This window comes from Hylobates moloch, unplaced genomic scaffold (genome assembly GCF_009828535.3).
Source record: "Hylobates moloch isolate HMO894 unplaced genomic scaffold, HMol_V3 SCAFFOLD_6, whole genome shotgun sequence".
Lineage (NCBI taxonomy): Eukaryota > Metazoa > Chordata > Mammalia > Primates > Hylobatidae > Hylobates > Hylobates moloch.
In genome coordinates this window covers 25,227,436-25,253,199 of record NW_026652281.1, presented here as the reverse complement: position 1 = coordinate 25,253,199, position 25,764 = coordinate 25,227,436, and the positions used below count along the sequence as shown (strand labels likewise).

At 35.4% G+C, this 25,764-nt stretch overlaps 1 protein-coding gene across 1 annotated transcript in view; it reads right to left on the bottom strand.

The window, feature by feature from the left end:
* The window catches only part of CEP120 (centrosomal protein 120), an 83,402-nt gene that overhangs the window by 24,244 nt on the left and 33,394 nt on the right, over positions 1–25,764 (bottom strand). Inside the window, exons 6-17 of the mRNA XM_032156564.1 lie at positions 22,509–22,706; positions 20,339–20,566; positions 19,145–19,361; positions 17,666–17,840; positions 15,822–15,971; positions 14,238–14,420; positions 12,370–12,466; positions 12,120–12,272; positions 11,496–11,585; positions 7,724–7,816; positions 6,762–6,923; positions 2,074–2,196 (exon numbers count right to left, since the gene is read on the bottom strand). Coding sequence (XP_032012455.1) covers positions 2,074–2,196; positions 6,762–6,923; positions 7,724–7,816; positions 11,496–11,585; positions 12,120–12,272; positions 12,370–12,466; positions 14,238–14,420; positions 15,822–15,971; positions 17,666–17,840; positions 19,145–19,361; positions 20,339–20,566; positions 22,509–22,706 — 1,869 coding nt within the window. The remainder of the gene's footprint in view (positions 1–2,073; positions 2,197–6,761; positions 6,924–7,723; positions 7,817–11,495; positions 11,586–12,119; positions 12,273–12,369; positions 12,467–14,237; positions 14,421–15,821; positions 15,972–17,665; positions 17,841–19,144; positions 19,362–20,338; positions 20,567–22,508; positions 22,707–25,764) is intronic.

The following is a 25,764-nucleotide window of genomic DNA, read 5'->3' as shown; positions in this document are numbered from 1 at the left end:
TAGATAAGTTCTTGCTCTGTCACCCAGGCTGAAGTGCAGTGGTGGGATCATGGCTCACTGTGGTCTCAACCTCTTTGGACTCCAGTGATCCTCCCACCTCAGCCTCCTGAGTAGCTGGGACAAGAGGTATGTGCCACCACATCCAGCTAGTGTATATATATGTTATATATACACACATATATACCTATATACATACATACACACATATATATTTTTTTCTACAGAGACAGGGTTTCTCCATGTTGCCCAGGCTGGTCTTGAACTGAGCTCAAGCAATCTGCCCACCGTGGCCTCCCTAAGTGCTGGGATTACAGGCATGAGCCACTGTACCCAGCCCCCAATGTTACTACTTTCTGATTACAATTCATCAAAACTCATTTTATTAACATCCATTACACAAATCTTACAAACTTGGGAGTAATATTTGACTTTGCTTACCAGATAAAATTTGAATTCTTTAACTGAGCATCTAAGACCTTCCCCCATATGGCCAAAGATGACCTTACTTCCAGCATTCTCTTATCAGCCCTATTTTGTAAACTACTATTACAGGTTCAGCGTCTCTCATCCGAAAATCTTAAAATGCTCCAACATTTGAAACTTTTTGAACGTAACATGATGCCTATATTAGTCTGTTTTCACGCTGCTGATAAAGACAAACCTGAGACTGGGCAATTTTCAAAGGAAAGAGGCTTAATGGAGAACTCACAGTTCCACATGGCTGGGGAAGCCTCACAATCATGGTAGAAGGCAAGGAGAAGCAAGTCACATTTTATGTGGATGGCGGCAGGCAAAGAGAGCTGGTGCAGGCAAAGTCCCATTTTCTAAAGCCATAAGATGTTGTGAAACTTATTCACTATCAGGAGAACAGCACAAGAAAGACTTGCCCCCATGATTCAGTTATCTCCCACCGGGTCCCTCCCACAACATCTGGGAATTATGGGAGCTACAAGATGAGATTTGGGTGGGGACACAGAGCCAAACTACATCAATGCCCAAAGGAAATGCTCACCGGAGCTCTGTTGTCCAGTGAACTAGAACCACAGGGAGGATGGCCCGAAGGAAGCTGGAGAGAAGGGCTCTCTGATAGGACATGGAGCCATAAAAAGATTCAACTACTGTCAGCGAAAATAAAGGAAGTAGAGAGAGATGGAAAAAACTATCCCAGCATAGATCCAACTCCCACCCACTAGTCTTCCGCTAGTGCCCCCTGGTGGCAAGTCTATGAGGGCAAGGAAGCCTTCAACACAAAGCTGAGTAGGAAAAGGGGAACGGCTGGCACAATTAAATCCTTAAACTGTAAAGGTAATTTTCCTATGTATTACCTGTGTTATTTTCCTCTGAATGCTATTTTTTTAATCATGCCTAAAAGTTATCAAATCATAAAATGCAAGAACACATATGGTCAAACTTGTCTATTGGACATTACATTTTTCATGCCTAGCACTTGAACATTCTGTTTGTGGAGGAATCTCAATTTAAATGAGAAGAACATGGCTTCCAACCACAGAAAACAAAATAAGACAACTATTCCTTCTTCCTAGCTGAGAGCTAGAGTGCAAGTCTGTGGTTCAAATGAATACTCCTATCTAGGACATTGAATCTACAGGGGTGATACATGGAGAGAATATTCACAATGGCTACCACAAAACAGTTCAACAGCATGACACTAGAATCAGAGGGCGGGGAATCCAGTGACATGGCAGTGACAGCACCAACAGAAGCATCCGAAGTAGACTGTTTTCTGACAAGATCTTGGCTATGCCTTGCTTTCCCTATCATGCCCATATTCTGAAACTCCTTCTTTAGCCTCCTGAAAGTTTTGTAAATTCCTTCCTTACTAGAGTTAGTCAGTTCTGATGTTTGCAACCAAGGACTCTAATTTGTATAAGCTACAACTGATATAAGCCAAGAAATTCAAGTTCTAATAATGTCATGTGCCTTTAATTCTCTGATGCATTCTTATTTGACATCAGAACACTACAGCAAAACATTATTACACTGTATACACATTATTGATTGATTTTATAAACTGATCACTCGGATTAAACTGCACAAAATTAACATGTATACCTTTTCCAAGGTGAGAAGATTTATTTCAGACTGTAGACGGATTTCTGGTTTGTTGTTTTGCTGGTCCTTGAACTGTTGGAACTCTTTTTCCAAAATCTTATACTTATTTTCAGCATCATTAAGCTGTATTAAAAAAAGTTTAGCCATTTCAAAACAATCATATGCAAAGTTTAACAATAAAGTATTCAATTCAACAAGGTCGTTTTTTTTTATTCTACAGCATGCTCATAGTAGAAAATCTGGAAAACTGATACAGTATAATGAAGAAAATAAAGATCCTTTGTAATTAAAAATTCAGTAAATCAAATGATTCTATAAAAACTTTTGAAGAGTATGAAATTTCTTATCAAACTAGTATCATGAAAATCTTTTTCGTAAAACTCAAATGTCAAATTTAAAAGTTACCTTCAGAAATACTAACACTTTCTTTACACTTTTCTTAAGATGTTGCATGTAAGAAAAAATTCAGCAAGAGACCACCAGAAGCAGAGAGGAGCAAACACATTTCAACACTAAGGCAACTGTCTCTCTTGGATTCCATTAGAGCAGAGTAAGTGCAAGTTCTCTGCCAACCCAGGATTAGGCCCTACAGCTACAGTGAAAAGAATCTCAGGTGAAGACTCAGGAATAAAAACAGAGAAAGAGATTACAGGCTAAAATTACTAGAAATCCTCAGAAAACAAAGAAGGAAAAAGAAACCAGAAAAACCATCAGCCCAGTTAATTAAATCAAGGAGTGACCGGGAGATCCAGTTTATTAAAAGAATGGAAATTTCTTGAATTTGAAGAGTCGAGGACGAACAATCAGGAATAGTCTAAAGCAACTGCCCAGTGTCCAAAGCACAGGAGCATAAAGAAGAGCTGGCAAGAGTGTCTCCAGATGGTGACAAGCTTGCAGACTTTTACTGGACTACTTTGAGGCCAACAAGCCAACCCTGGCCCTCTACTTATGCAGAAGGCCTACAGAGGATTCTGGGATACAGATGGAAGGACGACATCTTTTCAGGTTCTCTCTTTACAGATGTGAGTGTCCTTCCAATTCCTGAGTTCTAACTCCAGGCTTGTGTTTTGAGGGGCTCCTCTGAGCCACATGGAAGATCCTCGGGTACCCCAATGGAGCCCTGGAACATAAGGCCTCCATAGCTCCATGCCTGTTTCCTTTTTCCCAGAGACCCCCAGCCCCCATCAGCAGTGGTCAACCTCTTCTGATTCTGCTCCAGATCTTGAATTTAGAGACAGTTACAACCTGGATCCCAATTCTGTTTGAAAGCAAAAGAATAACATAATCATCAATACTCTGGTGCATGACTCTACCCAGCCCAATGTAATGAAAATAAAACTGTGAAAAAATGAATAATCCTGACCCCCTGCCAAAAAAAGACTGAGCATTACAGATATGCCAGATAATATCCATGTAAATAAAAATAAGCTCAATTTTAATGTAGCATTTCTTGTTTTTACCGTTTGGTACCTTATGAATTTTACAAATTCAAATACTATTACAACTTAAGGTAATTTAAAGATTATTTGGTTCAATTCCTTCATACTAATAGGTAAAAACAAAACAAAACAAAAACTGAAAGTCAAAGAAGCTAAATAATTGAGGCAGTGTCAAAGACCTAGTGAGCTAAGTCAGTAGCAGGGGCAAAAACCAACTTCAGACCTTTTCATCCCCTTGAATAATGCTTTCATTAAAGCAGTCAATACTTCCTGAAAAACAAAATGACAAGTCGGCCTTGACTAAACATTCAAATTTCTCTTAGAACAGTTTCAAAATTTTTTAAAAAGGTACGAAGATGTTCTTTTTGGGTTTTTTTTTGAAATGTGAACAAAGATTGCTAAAGATGTTTTCCAAAAACATATACCGCTATGACTATCCATCATTAGATAAACCAATTATCTCTTCCCTAAGGCATAGGACTTACCTAAATCTGAAATATTAATACTAAGAAAATATGTGGCAAAAATGGAAATCATCAGTAATAATTAGGATTTATCTACCATCTTTAGGTAACGTAGTGTTCCATACATGAGAATTGTCCATATGACAGAAGTTTACCTATTTTTTAACATCCAAGGTTGAATAGAAACCTTTCTAAAGTCTCTCACTTTTCTGTTTTAAACAAAAGCTAAGAAAATATTAAATTTGGTAGTTTCTTCACAATTCCAGAACATTATCATACACAATTCTTGTTACATTGGGTTATAAAGCAGTAAGCTATTAAGGCATGTTGGGCTCTTTTTCCTTTGCTAAGTGATCCATAAACTACAGTGATTTGAGTTCTGGTGCCTGCTATATTTGAGTACAGATACTTTATCTTCATCAGCTCTCACCGACAGGTGTTTAACTGTCCCTTCTACCAGTCTAGTTAGAATTCTGTGTATAATACATGTAACATGGTCAAGGTAAGGGCCTAAAAAGCTTTTCCATACCTAAAATGTGAAATGTATACAGTCATGGACTTAGCAATCTGGGCATCTTGGAAACTTTTCCTTCCTTCCTACCCTTTTTTCCCCCAGGTTTTGGAACAGTGGTTCAAGAATACAAGTGTGCTCTGGGTAATTATTCCAAAATACCAGTTCTTCCCACCAAAGTTAATTATTCCTACAAAGAAGTAAACTACACCATATATAACACCATATACGAGTCTTTTTTCTTTCTTTTTGAGACAGTGTCTCATTCTGTTGCTCAGGCTGGAGTGCAGTATTGTGATTATGGCTCACTGTAGTCTTGACCTCCTGGGCTCAAGTAATGCTCCCACCTCAGCCTCCTGAGTAGCTGGAATCACAGGTGTGCACCACTATGCCTGGCTAATTTTTATATGTTTTGAAGAGATGCAGTTTTGCCATGTTGCCCGGGCTGGTCTTGAACTCCTGGGCTCAAGCAATCCTCCCACTTCGGCCTCCGTAAGTTTTGGGATTACAAGTATGAACCACCATGCCTGGCTTATACCATCTTAGACAAGGTACAGATACGTGTGTTTCCCAAGAGCTCTCCTGGTGACTCTAATACGTGTTAAGAGCCTTTGTTCTAGATGGTTGAATCTTCCTGATAAGTGGAAGAAGAGAAGCACTACTGGTGAATCCCATCATAATTGCCCACTTTTACAACTTTATCTTTTGTATTTTAAACGAGACTACCCTACTTGGTAACAATCAAATTCATATTTTTACAACCACCTAAATAATGGCCCTGTGCTGCTGTGGAAACTGTTCATGAGAAAATTTAGTGAAGACTTGGGAGGCATTCATCATACATATCTAATCTACACTGGAATTTTTCAAGAAAGATAAGCTTAATTTTTAACAGCTTGATTCTTTTTTTTTAGCAAATATTTATTGAGCCCCTATTATGTGCTGACAACTGGCCTGGACTCCTGGGATACAGCTATAAACCAGAACAGTTTTTATGGAGCAAACAATCTGATACTGATTAAATTATCATGCTAATGAAAATAAAAACAAACTGATATGACATATCATAAAGAAAAAGAACAGGAGAATAATGTCCTATGAGACCATAAAATAAAAACTTGACCTAGACTTGGGGAGCATGAATTGGGGAGGATTTCTAGGAGTGGGTGATGGTTTAGCTTAAAACCGAAGGAGGAACAGAGTACACTAGGCCCAGATAATGCAGCAAACATGAAGATACTGTGGGTGAAGCGAGCACGGCATGCCTGAGAACTTGATGGAAGACAAGCATGGCCAGAGAGTACACAGCACAGGCACAAGAGTAGGGGATGAAGTCAGAGAGACAGGCTCTGATCTATACAGAGGCCTGCACGACAAGGCAATGATTCTGATCTTTTTCCTATGAACAACAAGACAATGCTGAAAGGTTTTAAAGAGGAGGGCATCAAGATTCCCAATTTCAAAAATATCATTCTGGCTACAACATGAGGAGCAGATTAGAGGGGCCTATCACTGAAACAAAGATCATTTACAGGTAGAAGGTCAAGTATGGAGAGAAGGACCACAATGGGTTTTAAATGCCTTTAAGACATCTGAATAGAGATGCCAAAAAGGCAATCAGATATATAGGTCTAGAGGGCAAAGGTAAGGTCTTGGATATGACCCTGGATATGAAAGTCCCAGATGTACAGATTGTCTCTGAAATTATGGGCATGAAATCATGAATAAGATTGTTTTTGCAGAAAGTAAGTCCTGAGCTTGGAGGAAGTCCAACATGTAATGGCTAAAGGAAGACAAGCCTGCAAAAGAGCCTGAGGATGGCCAGAAAGGTAGAGAAAAACAAGGGAGAGTGGTGATGTGGAATTTGAGAAGAGAAAATACAAAAACAAGGACAACAGTATTGATGATATCAATCAGTTTTACTGAGTATGAGGAGAGGAAACAGGAACACAGACAATTCTTTCATGAAATTTGGATCTTAACTAAATTTGGTCCTTAAATGAATTTGGTTCAGTGCTACATGAAGAATATCTGCTTGCTTAAAGAAGACTTATTAGAAAAAGATTTAAGTTGGAAATGACCTGAAATATGCACAATTTCACATAAAATAGTTAGAAAAAGATCCAACTTAAAGTATATTTGAATCTCAGTGCAATAAATATGATTAATAGTCTAAATCACTGTGAATTTTACCACTTTTTAGTAGTGAACTATTTCTCATTACTAGAATGCAAATAAACTAAGCATAAAAAGATGACAAGTACGTTATCCAACCTGTTGCTGAAGGCGGTGTTTATCCTCTTCGAGCTGTTTGATTTTTAACCTTTCCAGTTCTACTTGGTGAATACAGTCCTCTTTGGCCCTATGGATAGAGGCCTGCAGTTCTTGCAGGTTCCGTTGACGTTCTGATTGCAGTTCCTTTTTTTCTCTTTGAAGCTTAAAACAAAGGCATCTTTAAGAGGTTGGTTTATTACTAGCTGCATTATATTATTCAATATTCCAATATCTTTCTATACACTCAAATGTTCAGGATATTTACAAATTTATTTTCATATCTTTTTTAGTTATTAGAGTTAATGTTCAAGTGTACCATTGTAAGTTTTCAATCATTGTTTAATATTATTATACACACACATAAAAATCCATAAATAATTTGTATAAATTCACTTGAAAACCCCAACCACTTAACATTTCCATTTGAATAAAACCTTTTTAAGTGTGTAAGCAAATATGCCCAAGTTTCTTTTCTTCTTTTAGAAACTTCTGATTCTTGCCTAATCGCGTAGAATACAGCCTTAGTATTAGGAAGAAATCTACACTATTAAGTTTAAACACTCTGACACATACTTTTCTACCTATTCTTAATATAATAAGATATGCTGAATAGCAGTTTGAATAGTAGTTTTGTCCATGTCTAAAAGACAATTTTCATGAAATATATAGAGCACAAAGTAATAAACAGTATGAATTTCATATATAGACTCTGTGAAATAAAGATATAGATGACATGCTAACTAATAACACCACTTTCTACCTCTTTGTAAATAATTATGTAAGACTCCCATAAATGGAGTGCCTCTAGTTCCAGTCTTTGGTGTCTCATTCTTATAAGCAGCCCATCCTGAATCCCTTCTCTCTCGGGACTATTTTGCACTTAACTTTTAAAATAGTATTTCTACTTTGCAATAAGTCCCTCTATGCTGAAAAAAAAAAAACATGACAGATGAATGAAATACCTCTGATTCCGCACTAGCAAGCTGCTGCTCTCGCTTCTCCAAGTCAATTAGAGTTTTTTGAAGTTTTCCTTCTAGAATAGTATATTCAGCCACCTAAAATATAGTTAAAAAAAAAAAAAGTTACCTACCTTCTCCCAAACTTAAAACACACATAAATTCAAAAATATGTATCATTTCACTGAAACAGAGGACCTGAGAATGGAAAGTCACAAATTACATCTGCCAATTCAAAGAAAAAAATGTGCTTTTATGAATTTGAGACTGGTGATGGCCATATTTCCTCCTCCTGGTCTTTTTTCTTCTCCAAGATAAACACAAATTTTAAGTGTTATTCATATATTATGATTTCCACATCCTCTAGTATGTTAGACTTAATCTAAATTTACAGAGGATGGAAACAAAAGACTGTTAAATTTGAAACGCATATGTAGTGTAAGCAACTAAATAGCCAAGTGCAGAGTCCAGAGAAGAAGTCAGGGATGGGGGTGTGTGTGGTGGGTGTCTTGGTGTATATAATGCCAAGAGAGTGAATGACATCATCAAAGGAGTGAGTATACAGAGAGAAGAAAAGATGATATTTGAGGACTGGGCTCTGGGACAAGCCAATAAAGCCAACATGAGGAGAATCTAGCATGAAAATTAGGAAAGAGAGACCAAGGAAGACAGCAGAACACAACAGTAGAAAAGCGTAGTTAAAAAAAAAAAGTATAGTCAAAGAAGCCAAGTAGAAGAAGTGTTTTAAAGACAGATAAACTGGGTAAGGATGAGGAAACACTGTTTGTTAAGAGAAAAACTAACTTTTCTGGTGAGTGAGAAAATGAATTGACTAGGGAAAGCAGTAGGATTGTGAGCAGCCATGAGGACATCTTAGCGCTTGAGGTCCTAAACCTCCTTAAAATCATCTCTTTACCACTCACCTTTTCTCCATAACCTTTCGCTACTATTAGTTCTTGGCTTTTGTTTTTTATACATATTGCTTTCCTGGTCTCCTGGACTTTAGTTTCACATTCCTCTATTCTATCCAGTGTACTTCCATCAGAATTATTGTTATGGAATGAAAACCTAATTATCTTATTTTATATAAAAATCTTCATTTAAAAAAATTCTGATATTTCTACCTTTCTCAACCAGGGTTTATCATCTGAACCACAAAACACAGAAATGATTTAATTATTTTCTCCATCCTCTCCTAAAATGGTACATAACTACCATTTTAAATGCATAAGATAAAGTTAATTTATTACCAATAACGGATCCCTTAGGGTATTAAGGGCTTCATTCTCTCAGGAAGGCCTGGCTAAAAAAAAGCCTACAGTATCTAGTCTAAACTCTACATAATGGATTTACGAGATCATTTATTCTCCAAGGTATCAACCTCTCTTACCTTATTTCTTGAGGCACACTCTTTCCTCCCCTCTTCCAACATCAAACTGTATATAATTTTCTTAATGCAGAGTCTATTTCAAACTTCTTTGCCTTTTGCTCAAGGGGCTGTGTCTGGAATACCCTTTGAGTCTACCTGGCAATATCCACTAATCTTCACCAAAGTGAAAGCATGATCTTATCTACAGAACACTTCCTCATGCTCCCTTATGTAGAACTGATGTCTTCCTTCTCTGTGGGTAATGACTATCTTCAGCTATCTGATGGGCAGTCATATGTAAGACAGAGTATATCTCAGTTGCTCCAGAGGGCAGAACAAGAACCACGTATATATTTACTCCTTCAGGTAAATTTTCGAAGTATGAAAGAAGTTATACATCGTTTTTTAAGAAAAATCAGGTAAATAAAATAAAAATAAACAGAAAAGGCTCATATAATTGACATTTAAAAAATACTAAAGTGAGAGTCTCAGAGTATTTAGCTTTAAAATATTTCATCATACTGAAAAACAACTGTATTTTTTCTCACTACTGACTTGATTTTATAGTGGTTGATAGAAAAACTGATCCCATGCAAGATAGGATACTTTAAGATAAATGAATTAAAGTATTTTGTCTCAAAAACACACTTAGGTTGAAAGAAAATGGCAAATCTCAATCTCAAATCAACCTTTATCATATGACTAATTTGAATAAACAGCACAATCACTTATTAGGTAGGCATCACATTGTTTACTGACTGGAGTTATTAACTAGCCAGGAACTCATCATTTCAGGCTGAAAGGGTAGAAGCTGTATAAATGGAAACCAATTATAAATTTCAACTGAAAAGATCATTATTACCAAAATGACAATAAACCAAAAATTACTTGGTGAGTTTTCACAGAAAGTTTATGGCATAAATTGAATTTGTCACGGTTCTAGTAATTTTATTAACTTTTCAAGTATTTCCTGATTTGAATTTTGGAGACCTCAATACTAAAATACTCTTCAAAGCAATGAAGAAAAACGGTTCAAGGATAAACTCATCTTGTCTTAAAGGCTAGGTTAAAAATTTTAAAAATTAAAATGATATTTTCCAGCTCCCCCAGATTCAATGAATATCTAATAGGTGAGGTCTGTAAATATTACTTAATATAAAACTCACTCTTAAATAACAGGATAACTAGTATAATGTTAAAATGTATGTCATGGCTTCTAATTATTGTAATTTTGGTTATCTGAACTTTTCTAAAGAATAGAGACTTTGAAATACTCTTATTTTTGTCTTTCAGCTTTTTTAAAAGTTCACTGGTTATTCAAGATTTTAATGGTGAGAATTAAGTTAGAAAAAGCTGATATGGTTATTTTAAAATCAAAGGCCTGTGTACTTCTGTTTCCACCCATAAAAGACAAATGGCCCTCCTCTATAAACACAAACATTTATGAAACAACTGTTTTTAGACATTAGGCAACAGGCAGCACAGGACAATCATCCCTAAAAGGTGGAAAATAAATGAGGCAACCCCTACAATATATCTAGCTTACTGCCTGAAGACTGTAGCTCAAGGAAGGGGAACCCAAACAGACACGAGCAATCTTGCTGAGCTGAGAAAACAGAATGGAGACCAGAGAGGCTGAGGCAACTAGAGTTGACGAGAGGAGGGGGTTAGAGAGAGAAGGAGCACTGGAGACCTGTAGAGCCATCCCCTCAAATCTGAAGCTGAATACTGATTAACCACTAGTAAGAGTATTTCTAAAGTCGTAAAAGTATTAATAGAATATTTGAAGAAAGTCTGTTAGGGTTTTTTTATTTAATAACTTGAGTGTAAATGGATAAATATGAAGCTTTTGCTTCAGGAATAAAATCAGATGGTCTCATGTTATCATTTTAAAAAATGTAATTTATTTCGTAATTCTTAAAAATAGCTTAAACGTTTGAGGCATTTTATTAACTTACAGATTATAATATGTAGTTTTATATGTATTGAAATGTGCTTTTATTTCTTTTTTATACATCAGCAGGGTTTTTCTCTATTCATTTTTGTATATTCATATACACACACACACATTTTTTTTTTTTAAGAGATGGGGGTCTCACTATGTTGTCCAGGCTGGTCTCAACCTCCTGGCCTCAAGCAATCCTCCTTCAGTGCTGGGATTACAGGTGTGAGCAACCATACCTGGCCTATATTATATATTTTTTTGAATAGGTAATACATTTGCATATTCCAAAAGCACGAAATACAGTGAAACGCCTCCCTTCTATCCAGAGCCACTATTCACTTCTTCCATGCCAACATATCACCACTATAATTAGTTATTCCTTCCAGAGACTGTCTTTAATGCAAATACAAGGTACTATCATTAATATTCTTCCTTTTCTTCCTCACTTTTACACAAGTTATTACCTTTTTCTTTACTAGTGATTCTCTTTCTCGGTCCCTTTTCTTCCATTCCTCTGCAAGAGCTTGCATATGAGCCAGTTCTTTCTGCTTCAGCTATAAAAGGAAGAAAAATAAAGTTGCCAAGAAACCCCAAATATGTCAAATAAATGAATCAGTTGTCAGTTAAAGAACCGATGCTGATCACTAATATGATTTTTTCAGGCATTCTTTTTTATTCTAAAAAAAAAAGGAAAAAAAGGTGGATGCCTGAGGCAAATAATACCCATTTGAGTTCACTTTAGGAAAGTATAAAACAGTGGGTTGTGCTTTCTAACTCTTGTTTGGAAACTAATGATGCAAGGTTCCAGGAGGGTATGGCAAATGAGGACATGAAATTTAAAGAGTAACTTCCTAATTTTACCCAATAAATGTGAACAAAGTTTATAGAATTCTGACTGGCTTCTGCCAAGTTGCCACATTTCAGGTATTCTTTGATTCTCAAATTTTTTTTTTAAGTAAAGCATTGTTGACATTCAAAGAAACTCGATAAGGTACTTACAGAACATAGAGATTAAACCTTGCTATGGAGAAGGAAAAATATACAAAGTAGACAAAACACATTTTTTAAAGTAACATTTAAAAAGTAACCTGATTTTCAAATATATCTTCTTGCATCTCCTTCCACATTTCTAGCTCAAGTGCTGCTTTGTATTCTAAGGTTTCACGAGGCTCTGTCTGGATCTCTGACGGACAAGGTGCTGGAGGAAGAGAAGATGGCTTTTGTTGTACGGCAGATACACCCTAAGAGATGAACCAAAAAGTACATTTAAACACTCACACACATATGCACATTAGATTCCTTTTAAAAAATAATTTGATAACATTCAATTATATTCACCTGAGAGGACTCAGAGATAAAAATCTCACGCATTTTTACAAGTCCGTAATCTTCTAGAGTCACTGTGTAAGAAAGATCTGCTATCCTGTTATTTGATCTACAAATAAAATAAGAAATACCTTAAAATTCACAGAAATATTTTTACATTATTTTTCCTTTTATTTCCCCAGTACTTTAGCAATGGGGAGTAAGCAACATTTTCTGTACCTAACTATTGTTTTTGAAACTGCAGCAACTTCCATATATATAAATTGATCATCACAAACACCCTGCTAAATACATGCATACATTTACTACAAAATGAGCCCTATAAGAGCTGTAAAAGGTATAAAGGTGAAATTTAAAATGTTACTGCCCACAGGTAATTATTGCTAGCATGTAGTTTATTTCCTTCCTGTTTTATTTATATATAGATATACATGCACACATGCATGTTGACTTCATACAGTTTTGTCTTGTTTTCCTATTTGCATCAGGGGCATTTTCATACATCATAACATTAATTTAAAAATGTGATTTTTTTTTTACTCCCTGTAAAATATACAAATGAATTTATGTAGTAAAATATACTTAACAAATCCCCTACTCTTGATTATATTGGTTATTCTGAATTCTTTTTTCTACTTTTCCTGGGAGGTACATACTCATACATATTTTACTAGATATAAGCAATGCCTCTAGGCATAATTGGCACATAAGCAATGCTTCTAGGATAATTATATGTTAGTATGATCATAATGAGCACCTCTTTGTATCATACAAATGCATGCAGCATTTGTCATTAACCAAATGAAAACAAGATAAAATATTAGAAGAAAATAAAATACTAGCAATACAAAACCATGGTTTTGTCTAAATCAAATATACTCTGGTCAAACAAAACTTGAATGAATGGTTCTCACACAATTAGAACTCTTAATTAACCAACATTTGCATTTTCTTCTTCTAATCTCACAGATTTCAAAAAAATGAATAAAGTTAAATGAAGCATTACTATATCTGACAGAAACTCGAGAGAGTATCTAAGGTTCTCAGTTAAGTAAATCTAAAACTTTCTGTCTACAAAGTAGGGCAATAAAAGTTAATATTCATAACAAACGGGCAGCATTAAAATAGCTTCAATTCAATAATAGGAGTTGAAACAAAATGGCTATGAATGATGAGGAATAAGGAAAGATACTTTTAGAGCTAAAATTTCGCTAAGCCTTATTTCTATCTTTTTTTTAGGCTTATCTTTAACGATAAAGGGCATATGATATATAAAGTTAAGTTAAATTTTAAATTTTTATTGTTAATTTTAAAAAGATAATTCAACATACATTTTACTGTATTTAAAATATGTTAAAAAAAATCAAGTTTTTCTTTGTGGCAATGAAGTTCAGGGAAAAACACCAATAATTATTTTAAAAACTGCCTCTGACTGCCAAATAGCTATAATGTCCTCAGACTTTTGATTTGGGGTACGAGTAAAATATTTTAAGTGGAAAAACAGTCTCAGCCATTCCCAATGCAAAATAATATAAAATACATTATAAAGTTTAACCTCAAATTACAAAATAAAAAAATTGATCCTGCATTCGAAATTCTCAAGCTAGAGAGAGGAAGGAAAATAATTAGCCATCTGAGTATTACAATACCATGGTAACATAGACTCTTGACTTTTGTGAGGTGAAATCGGTATCAGAAAGCTAAAGGGCAAAGGGGTATAGCTGCCACAGGTCAGAGAAGATCAGAAAAAAGACGTATGAAAGGGTGAAGTGGTGGATCAGAAAAAAGAGGTTATGAAAGGGTGAAGTGGTGGGAGACTAATCAAAATCATTCCATGAATTGAAAAGCAAAGCAAAGACCAATTCTGTGAAATGCATTACCCTTGTGCTGCTATAACAGGCACACTTTCACTGTAAGTTTGACGCCAACACTGTTCACCATTAGAACCTAAAAAACGAGTTTTTTCTGAAGACAAGATGTTAGAAAGCTGGATTCTCGCAATTCCCAGAAGTAAATCTTTACTCATTTTATCCTTGTGCCATAGTTCAACCAGTAATGGAATCCTAAGGAAGAGAGAAACGTGTTCATACCTATCAACTCTGACCTAAAGTCTTTTCTGAACTAAATTCTTTGAATTCCCTTATGGAGTCAAAGATGTTTTTTGTTACCTGGAATGTCATCTAACACAATTGTTAGACTGAATGCTAAATTTCACAGGTACCAAATATGAAATGATGTTTCCATCAATGATGAACCTCATATACAATGATGGTCCCATAAGATTATATCATGTTTTTACTGTATCTTTTCTGTTTAGATACACAAATACTTACCTTTGTCCAACTGCCTACAGTATTCAGTACAGTCACATGCTGTGCAGGTTAGCAGTCTAGAAGCAATAGGCTATTCCATCCAGCTTAGGTGCACAGTAGGCTATACCATCTAAGTTTGTTTAAGTACATTCTACAATGTTCACACAACAATAGAATTATCTAATAATGCATTTCTCATAATGTATCCCTATCTTTAAGTAGTTCATGACTATACTTTATTTATTTATTTTTTTTGAGACAGGGTCTTGCTCTGCCACTCAGGCTGCTGTGCAATGGCATAATCACAACTCACTACAGCCTCAACCTCCTGGGCTCAAGTCAAGTGATCCTCCCATTTTAGCCCCCTGAGTAGCTGGGACTGCAGGTGCGTACCACCATGATGGCTAATTTTTGCATTTTTTGTAGAGACAGGGTTTCGCCATTTTGCCCAGGCTAGTCTAAAAGTCCTGGGCTCAAAGCAATCTGCTCACGTTGGCTTCCCAAAGTGCTGGGATTACAGGTGTGAGCCACCATGCTAGGCCTACTATTATATTTTTTGTACCACTTTCTATGCAATAAAAACGTTCAAATGCTGTAATTCCCACAGATGGTTAGATTTCAGTTACCCTTCATTCTTTTTAAAATAATGTATAAATTTGAATTGTGATACTCTGAGAAAGTAAGAGGTGTTTCGCAGATCTCAGATTTTTTCATGAACCCATTTCAGATAGTCAGATTAACATCTCTAGTTCTAGGTTTAAAAAAACAGAAAAAGCAAATTTTTTCATTCAGTGAATCAACAATAAAAAGTAAATATTTAGTTCTTAGCTTTTTATCTTCCCATATTATATTAGAAGGCAAGACCACTTTTCAAAGGTCCCTCATTACATATAGTTTGTTTTAACAAAGTTAAAATATCTAAATTCAGGTAAATAAGATAGGAAAATCTAAAAACAGCCTTTATAATAAACCATGCAAAACCCTGTAGCAGATGCACAAATGTCATACACATCATTAGTAAATTTGTTTCTTGATCCTCAAATGCACAAACTGCTATGGATTTAAACCTATAGGAATTCCTTTTTAATAAAATACAAATTTTCAAGAATTGACTTAAAGTAATTAATATCATACATACACTGTATGCATTACCTTAAGAAGGTATCTTGCAGCTGATGAGGCATAGTTGCAAAATCAAATGCACAGTAAGATTGGGGAAGAAAAACTTCCATGTTTTTCCGAACTTCTACAGGAGGATTAGTCATAATAGGAGCTGCACTTCCAAAGAATGGATATGAGTACCTAGAATTAAAAAAAAAAAAAAGTCTTGTGATATGGTTTACAGATGAGATTTAGTCTGTTTTTTAGAAAAAAGTACAATATGAATATTATGAGCAAATACAACTTTTTAATAGAAACATGGTAGAAATAGCAATCTGCCATCTGTGTAAGAAGTTCCTTGAGGGCACATGTCCTACCTTTTTTATCTCTGCATTCCCAGGGAAACAGGCAGTTTCTGCCATACATAAATATTCAAGAAATGCTTCCTAAATTTATTTGTAAACCTAGTTTCTTTTATACAATAGTATCCTGATTTTTTACGGGATAAAAAGCCCTTAGTCAACTCCAAAAGGATGCATTCATGGTAATCTGGTAATTATGGTAATCTTGCAAGGATGCAAACAATTCAAATGTATTATGGATGAATCAGAGAGTGACATAACAACACTGTTTCTCCCTTTCATCACAAAGCCATGCCAGATTAAATGGAAGAATGCCTGACTACTGCTGAACTTAATTTGTATTTAAAGCCAAATATAAAGATATTATAATGCTCATTTAAATTTAATCCTGTATCTTGTTATTCATATGTGAGAACTAAAATTTAAACACTACTAGTAAAAACTGCTTTCCAACAGGAAGAATTCTATGTAGTCACCCAATTCCTATATAATTACATATCCATTTAAATCAAGTCATCTCCGAGAAAGTTAAATGCCCTAGTTTCAACTGCCTATGCTCACCACCACACTACAGGATTTAGTGACTAAAAGAAAAATAAATAAAGGAAGTCATGCAGATGAGAAATTTTTCAAATACCAGTGTTACCTAACCAATTCCATGACACAGGTTGCAAACTACAATTTCCTACCAATACAGAGCATGGTATGAAAATTTATCAAACACAACAAGTTAAATGGCCAGCATTTTTAAAGTGCCTTAAAATGATTCAAAGACAGAACTATTAGTCCATATCAAATGAATTCTATGAAGAGTGTTAAGTGGACTGTAACAACTTATTTCCTCAACTTTTGCAAATGCTAATGCTTGTTCCAAAGAAATTTATGAGGAGATGCTAACTACCCCAAACTAAATACATTATGGTATTATATTTAATTTATATCTCGGGCACAAAAGACTATAAAAATGTAACATCATTAAAAACAAATTATTGTGTAAAACTATAGAACTGACATATATTATATAAAATTCTTAATACAGAACAATGTAGACACATTCCACTTACAGCTGATTAAGTATGGTGTTTAGATTCATAGCTATGAAATGTAGGTACTAGGAATATGAGCTCCCATTATAATACAGTTTTATAGAAAAATCAGACAATACACTACCATTATTTTAACCAGGAATACCTTTTTCCAGAAAAAAAGCACTTTTGAAGTTTAAGAGGCATTGTACTTTATATGGCATATTATATATGTTTATCAAAATACATATATGTATATTACTTAGAATAAATTATTATAAATGCCTACAATTATTATACCAGAATAATAAGACAGTTACCTCTTCTACTACTATGCTACCCTTGTTTGAATTCATAATCATTAGGATATAGCCTTACCCCCTTTTAGTCCACTGATTTAACAAATGTTACAACTTCTTTGGTGACATTTCTCTCTCTGCAATTCCCCAAATACAGGAAAGTCCTTTCTCTTCAAAAAATAATACTTTGAAACAAAATCAAATCACACCTTAATATACAGTTGATTGGAAAACCAATCTCCAAGGCATGTATACTCCTTAAGTCTATTGAAAAGCAAAAATGATGTGATGTTGCTGGTACAGCAATCTTCTGTCCTGAAGCTACTTCTGAAGCATTGGATGTAGTCACTGGCTGGGCCAGTGAAGCAGGTACAGAAGAACTGGCTAAAATGAACATAAAATAAAACAAAATAATCACACTTGCTAACAGTTTCTCTTAAATTGTACAGACAGTTTAAGGCTATCATCTCATTTACCTTTAAGCAGGAATTGGGCTATTTTGTCTCATGAACATATGAATTGAGGTATAGGTATCTTAAAAGTAACTCAAACAAAATAACCCAGGTTTCAATTTCCATTCTAGAATTGTGTGAAAAAAGAGCTTACTCTCAATACATACAGAAAACGTACAGAACCAATAGAGAAATATACATGACTGCAGCCTAGCAGGCACTAACTTATTTCCAAGAGGCACATAACTCAACATTTGAAGGGTTGTATATGAGACTTACTGAGATATAATGACATCACCTTTTTAAAGTAATTTTGGTTATTTTAGGCATATTTAAAATAACAGAAAGCTAAAACTTAAAAAGACAGATATCTAGTCCAACCCTATTAGAGATCAGATAGTTAGTGGCCTAAGTCACACAGCTACTCAGTGACAGAGATGTAACTTACAGCAAAGACATCTAACTCCTAATCCACTACTAGTTACTTACACTACTAACTGCAATGGATGGAAAAATTTTATTAAATTAGATAAACATGCATTCTCAGACTCTCTTAACTTTAGGATCAAAAATGGTTATTATGAGTTTACTAGAAGAGGCAGTTAATAACTGTTTTCTCCAAACTTCAAGATATTTAAGAATCTAATCATTTAAAAAATCTATTTGCAAAAACTATACTATTTAATGTCTATTGAATAGGATATTTCCAGCGTACAAGTAAAATAAAAAAATTCTCTTACCTTAATTTAGCGAATTATATTTTGAAGTTAGATAGACTGCAATGACTTTGCATTGAAATTTTTTATATTTCCACACATTATTGTTTTGTTTTTTGTTTTGAGATGGAGTTCCGCTCTTGTTGCCCACGCTGGAGTGCAATGGTGCGATCTTGGCTCACCACAACCTCCACCTCCTGGGTTCAAGCAATTCTCCTGCCTCAGCCTCCCGAATAGCTGGGATTACAGGCATGCACCACCATGCCCGGCTAATTTTGTATTTTTAGTAGAGATGGGATTTCTCAACGTCGGTCAGACTGGTCTTGAATGCCCAATGTCAGGTGATCCACCTGCCTCGGCCTCCCAAAGTGCTGGGATTACAGGCATGAGCCACTGTGCCCAGCCTTATTGGTTCTTAACAAACCCACAATTTTTACTCATAACTCATGGAAGTTCTCCTTTTTTAGATGGCTGCAAAATGCAGTACCTCAAAGATCTGTAAACAAACAAAAAACCTTACCTTTTGGATTTGGTTTGGTGTCCTTATCATACTGTAAACTTTCCACTTCACTTTCTGTTGCATCATCTTTTGTTGGAGGTGACTGGTTGTGAGATGGAACAGGGGACACTCTTGGTGATTTTGGCCCAGTAAGTGTCTTCTCCTTTGTGGGGGTTAAAACTTTCTTCTTTGAATGCTCTGGCTCATGTTCATTCTGGGTCTTTAATTCAATTAAAGACTGAAAACAATTTTTAAATAAAGTATAATTTGCAAAGAACTTTCCTTCATAATTAAGCAAAAAACTTGGCGTTGTTTTTTAAAAAATATAAGCTTCCTTTCCCAGTTTGGATATTCCTAGTCTATTTTTCTTCATAATTTGCAAATTTCCTTATAGCATCTAGGACCAGAAAAAGGAAGATGAACAGAGGAAATATGATATCCAGAGCTGAATACCAAAATGCATCCTAATGGGTAAGAAGGGATATTTGAGAAAAGTAGTCAGGCATAGGTGTCCCTGGGAATAGTTATTCCTACCAAGGCAGTACAATGGAGAACTATACTCCTAAAGAGAAAAAATACATGTCTAGTATGACTTTCTCTCCTTTACTCCACTCCCCACTAAAAATATATGTATATGCATCTTTTAAACACTCATTTCGGTTCTTCTATCTTTAATTCACAACCTGCATACAGGTCAGCTTTTTGAAAGAACAAGATAAAGTTGATTCTGGGAATAGATACAATAAAAAAAACATACACAGTCAAATAAATAATCATCTGTGTCATGGAGGCTGACTAAAGAGTATGAGGACTACAAAGCACTAAGGAACCAAGGATTTTATTTTGGCTCAGGTTGTGTTAACCAAAAAGATACCAGTAATGCAGATTCCCAGAAACTAGGTCTAAAAATGTTCTCTTTCACTGGAGTTCCTTTTCTGGAGTTGGGGGTGGGGGAGACCATAAGTGGGTTTCCACTACACGAAAAGACTGTCTCAAAGGCTAAGAGGGCTCTGGGTAGGATCACTTATAAGCCACAACAGAAGTCACAGCACTTTTCAGAAAGGCCTTTTCAGAAAGGGTATCATATAACAAAGGTCACAAATTAAGATTAATAAATATATCCTTATGAAGGTAACTCTTCTGAAATTCAACTTTTGCAAGTAATCATGAGTGGGACTAGTGAAGCCGGGGGAATGAAGGAGGGCCACTACTTGCCTGGGAGTCTATGCCTTCTCTCTGCAGAGCCACAGACACTCCCACAGTTGGGGCTAGCTCCACAGGAATAGGTGCAAGCTTTTGTTTGGCTCTGTTTGGAGGGTCAAGGGTAAAAGCACCTTCGACTGTGACTGGGTGCTGGTTGATTTCTGTACTGCCCTTTTTAAGTAATCCAGTTAAAGGTATTTCTGTACTTCCAAGTGACTGGTCTCCACAGCAGAGATGAATCTAATACGAAAGGGAAAAAACAAAATAGGGCTTTATACTTTCTCCTTTCTCCTAAACATCATAAACTTAATAAGAAGTTGTAAAATGATTCACGGAAAGAAAATATAATGCAGGTTATACCTTATTGACCTGAAGTGACTAAGTAATGAATTCTCACACATAACTGTTAAAACTGGTGATAAAACACAAAGTTTACTAAAAACTCAATAATAGCTATTACCTTTTTCGTTTCTTCTTTCGGTATTACATAATCATATGTTATTGCTTCTTTTTCTGTCTCTTTGGTGAGCTACTTTAATATTTTGCTATGCAAAGTGTATAACAAAATAACTAATCCATGAATTTAAACAAAAAAACAAAGAAATACCTCAACATTTTTCTATTTCCATTTTACCATTAATTTAAACACAGTTTCAAAAAATAAGTCAGTGGATCAATCCTGATTTGGAATTTAAAAACCTCAAATAGTTTTGTTTTTTTCATCCATAAGATATCTTGAGAACTTCTCTTTTCTTGCTTTTCAAACCTCATATTAAAAAGAGTGCTTAACAGTAAATAAAAGAATATCTCTGGAGTGGAATATACTGTTAATCACTGATAGCTAATTAAAAGTTCAGTATTACCACCTTTGACAAGTACAAAAAAAAAAAGACTGTTCCAGATAAATGTTATATAACTTGTTTTCCCTTACTATACTGAAGCCTTAGCAAACTTAGTATTTTAATGAATAATAAATAAGCAATCATGCTGTAAAATATATTTAGCTCTAATATCATCAGTGAAAGAGTTAAGAGAGACCTGTAACTTAGTCTCAAAGTTACTATATTAAGGTGTAACATTTTTACGGGCTGGAAAAAAAAGTATTTTTATGATGTAAATGTCCTCCATTAGAAACTAATAATCAGTACTTTTGGTAAGGACTGATATGTTAGATACAGAATAAAATTCAAACTGCTTTTTCCTGCATGTCATCATTTTATATAGTCTTCAGTTTTCTAAATATCTTGGGTTTAGTAGAACCATCTCTAAAATTTAGTTCTACTAAAATTTCCTAATGCTTCTTCTCACCTCCTGTCCATTACTTTATTTTAAACAAATGAGTATCTAACCATATATAACACCACCCTATTTCAGTTTGATCAAAAGGAAGTGTCATAAAAGACAGAAGAGTAATGTTTACTAGGTAAGGTTAACTTAACTTTTTTCTGAGACAGAGTCTTGCTCTGCTGCCCAGGCTGGAGTACAGTGGTGTGATCATAGCTGACTACAGTTTCCAACTCCTAGGCTCAAGCAATCCTTTCACCTCACCCTCCTGAGTAGCTAAGATTACAGGCACACACCACTGTGTCTAAGTAATTTTTTATTTTTTGTAGAAACAGGGTCTTGCTATGTTGCCCAGGCTATTCTTGAACTCCTGGACTCTAGTGATCCTCCCATCTTAGCCTCTCAAAGTGCTGGAATTATAGGTGTGAGCTATCATGCTCCGCCAATGTTTGCTTTTAAATGGAGTCCAATTCAAAAAGAGTTCATAAAAAATATTCAACTCAAGGGCAGATTTTAGAAAGCTGTCTTACCTCACTGCTTTTAACAGCAGTAAGGCATATATATTTTGAAATCGAGACTCTCATCTGTGTGCCTACACCTAGTATCTCCACTAACAATAATGAAACCTTGCCCATGCCCGCTACTCTAGGCTCCAGGTATAATTTTTTTTATTGCAAAGGACTGATAACTGATATACCTCTTTTCTCAATTCCTGGGAAAAGAGGTGTTATCTCATAAAATTCTGAAGTAATTATAATGCCAACAACTTCATGACTCAGGATAGTACCTAAAAAATTAGAAGATGTGGCAGAAAGATAACCTCTACTATTGAAATAGGGTTAAGTTTAGGTACTTAAAAGACCACCTCCAGTGAAAAACGATTTGCTGCAATACTCACCTGTAGTTTAGACTGAAGAGCCAGGTAAACACGAAGAATTTCTACACTGCTACGGATGCGAACTGATGCTCTCTCTGGCTCAAAGTTTGGGTTGATTAAATCATTGAAGGGTTCATTTGTAACATCATTTCCCAGTAAAGAGTAGTAAAAGAAAAACTCAGGCTGTCTTTCTGGAAGTTTCATGGTACATGGAATTAACTAAACATTTCAGGAAAAAGGAAAACAGTATTACTTTCTAAACTACTAAACATGCTTAGTGTATCTATTGCATTCCAAAAATATTTGCTAAAATGTTTATTTTTTTTATTTGATGTCTTAACCCCTCAAATAAAATTTCTGAATTTCTGCCAAATTACTACCAAATTACTAATTTTTTTAAAAAAGGGTTGTCTTAGAAAAGCAGAGTCTAAAAGACTTTAGATTTATGTTGTTTTAAAGTTTTCATTGCATTCAACTGGTCCATGAAAGAATATGTGAAAGTTCTACTTAGAAGAAAGATATTAAATATTTCAAACTGAGCTTTCCTTATTTTCACATATTTTATTTCAACTCATACTTCTCAGCCATCAGAGGCTCTATGTTATGAATGAGAAAAGGTTTTAAAGTAATTTAATCCAGGCTATTTAATATATAACATCTTAGTTGAGGTCTCTGATAAAGTTTTTAACTATTCTGTCAAAATTTAGAGGCCTATGAAAATAACACCAAAAAAATACCTTTTGTACTATGAGTGTTACTTTTCAGAGTTGCTAGTTTCATGGCCACATATGACTAAGTGATGAGATTCTTGTCCTACAAAATATAAAATATTTTCTAACAGACCTTTAATGTTCACTAGCATACTGTTAAACAATAAGCTATAAGCATTTAATGTGTTCATCAATAGGAGAGGGCTTACATATAATTATCATACACCATGGCTGCTAAATAATAAGACATTAACATGAAAGTTATCTAAGACAGCAGTCCCTAACCATTTTGGCACCAGGGACTGGTTTCATGGAAGATAATTTTTCCACAAACAGGAGGGTATAGGGGGAATAGTTACAAGAGGAAACTATTCTACCTCAGATCATTAGGCATTAGATTCTCATAAGGACCATGCAACCTAGATCCCTTGCATGTGTAGTTCACAATAAGGTTCGTGTTCCTATGAAAATCTAATGCCATCACTGATCTGACAGGAGGCAGAGCTCAGGCTGTAATGCTCACTAGCCGCTGCTGCTGCTCACCTCCTGCTGTGTAGCCCGGTTCCTAACAGGCCACAAACCTGTACCAGTCCGCAGCCTGAGGGTTGAGGATCCCTCTCTAAGATATACTGTTGGTTTAAAAAAATTGCAGGATAGTTTGTATAGTTTGTGAAAATAAAAGTACTAACCACTTAGATTACAATAGCACAGTACCAGACACATAATAAATGTAAGTTATTTTAATCCTGCCCTTTAAAATGTATTCATGTTTAAGTGAGGAGATTTTAATCATGTGGACTTACACACACATTGAGAGGGGCACCTATGCACTTATAATTGTTACAATCACAAATTCTGGAGTCAGATCCCTAACCCTAACTCTAGTTCCATCAGTAACTCACTGTGAAATTTTAGAAAAATTAATCACTGTGTGTATGCACTTGTTTTAGGGTTGTTGGAAGGATTAAAAGAGATACATAGTCGCTGCTACAACAATGCCTAGCACACAGTTAGCTGTTGTTATGTGAAAATGGAAAATACCTAGGGAAGAACACACTAACCATTACGGTGATTACTCTGGAGGGGTTTAGAGAAGATTTTCATTTTTTTACTTTCTTTCATAATCATAAAGCAATAAAAACATTAATAAAGATCCTTATATATTTCACAGTACATTTAATTCTAAATTATTCCCATTATGGGGAGAAATTCTTTAAAAATTCTTTATTATCCTGATATTTAGAGACTATTTTTCTCCTACTCTCAACTTTCAATATTTAAGAAAAGAAGGAAGCAAGATTGTCACTAGCCGGTCTTCCTGCTCCAAACTCAATCCTCCATTCTACTAAAACTTTATAGTAACATGTGCTAAGTCACTGATTTGCATCTGAAAAGGTTTGTAAATTTGTTTATTGCTTGATGCTTTCTTGACTAAGTTGAGAGGAAAAAACTAAACAGCTAATTTCATCCCAAACATAAACAATACAATCATTAAGCAGCAACACCCACCACACATACTCTCCTGCCCCCAGTCCCTGGAAATCACAAATCTGCTTGTAGGAATTTTTGCCTATTATGGATGATTCATATAAATGGAACCACACAATATGCGGACTTTTGTGTGTGGATTCTTTGACTTAGCATGTTTCCAACATTCCTTTATGTTGTGGCATGTATCAGTACTTCATTCCTTTTTTTTTTTTTTTGAGACAGAGTCTCGCACTATCACCCAGGCTTGAGTGCAGTGGTGTGATCTCGGCTCACTGCAAGCTCCGCTTCCCAGGTTCATGCCATTCTCCTGCCTCAGCCTCCCGAGTAGCTGGGACTACAGGCACCCGCCACCACACCCGACTAATTTTTTTGCATTTTTAGTAGAGACGGGGTTTCACCATGTTAGCCAGGATGGTCTCAATCACCTGACCTCGTGATCTGCCCTCCTCGGCCTCCCAAAGTGCTGGGATTACAGGCGTGAGCCACTGTGCCTGGCCTTCATTCCTTTTTACTATAAAGATGGAGGTCTCGCTATGTTGCCCCGGCCAGTCTTGAACTGCTGAGACTCAAGGGATCCTCTTGCCTCAGACTTCCAAGTAGCTAAGATTACAGGTGTGTGCCATACCACCCACAGGGAGTACTTTGATAGCTAAATTGTATTTAATTGTATAGATACGCCAAAGTTTGTTTATCCATTCATCTATTGAGGGCATCTGGGTAGTTTTCACCTTTTGGCTATCATGGATAGTATTGCTATAAACACTCACATACAAATTTTTATTTGAACACCTGTTTCCAATAGTTTTGGGTATATATCTAGGAGTAGTATTGCTGATCATGTGGTAATTCTGTTTAACATTCTGAGGAATCTATCAGGCTTAATTTTTTATAGAGATAGTAAACAGTTTGCCAGACAGTAACCTGTGTTGTTTTTTTAAAAACTAAAATGAAATAGTAATTTGTCCCAGTAATTCACCTGTATCACCAAGAACTGTATTATATTGGTTTTTAAAAGTTATGGACTCAATAGGTCAATTACCCACAGGAAACTTTACCATACAAATGTAGCTTCTCAC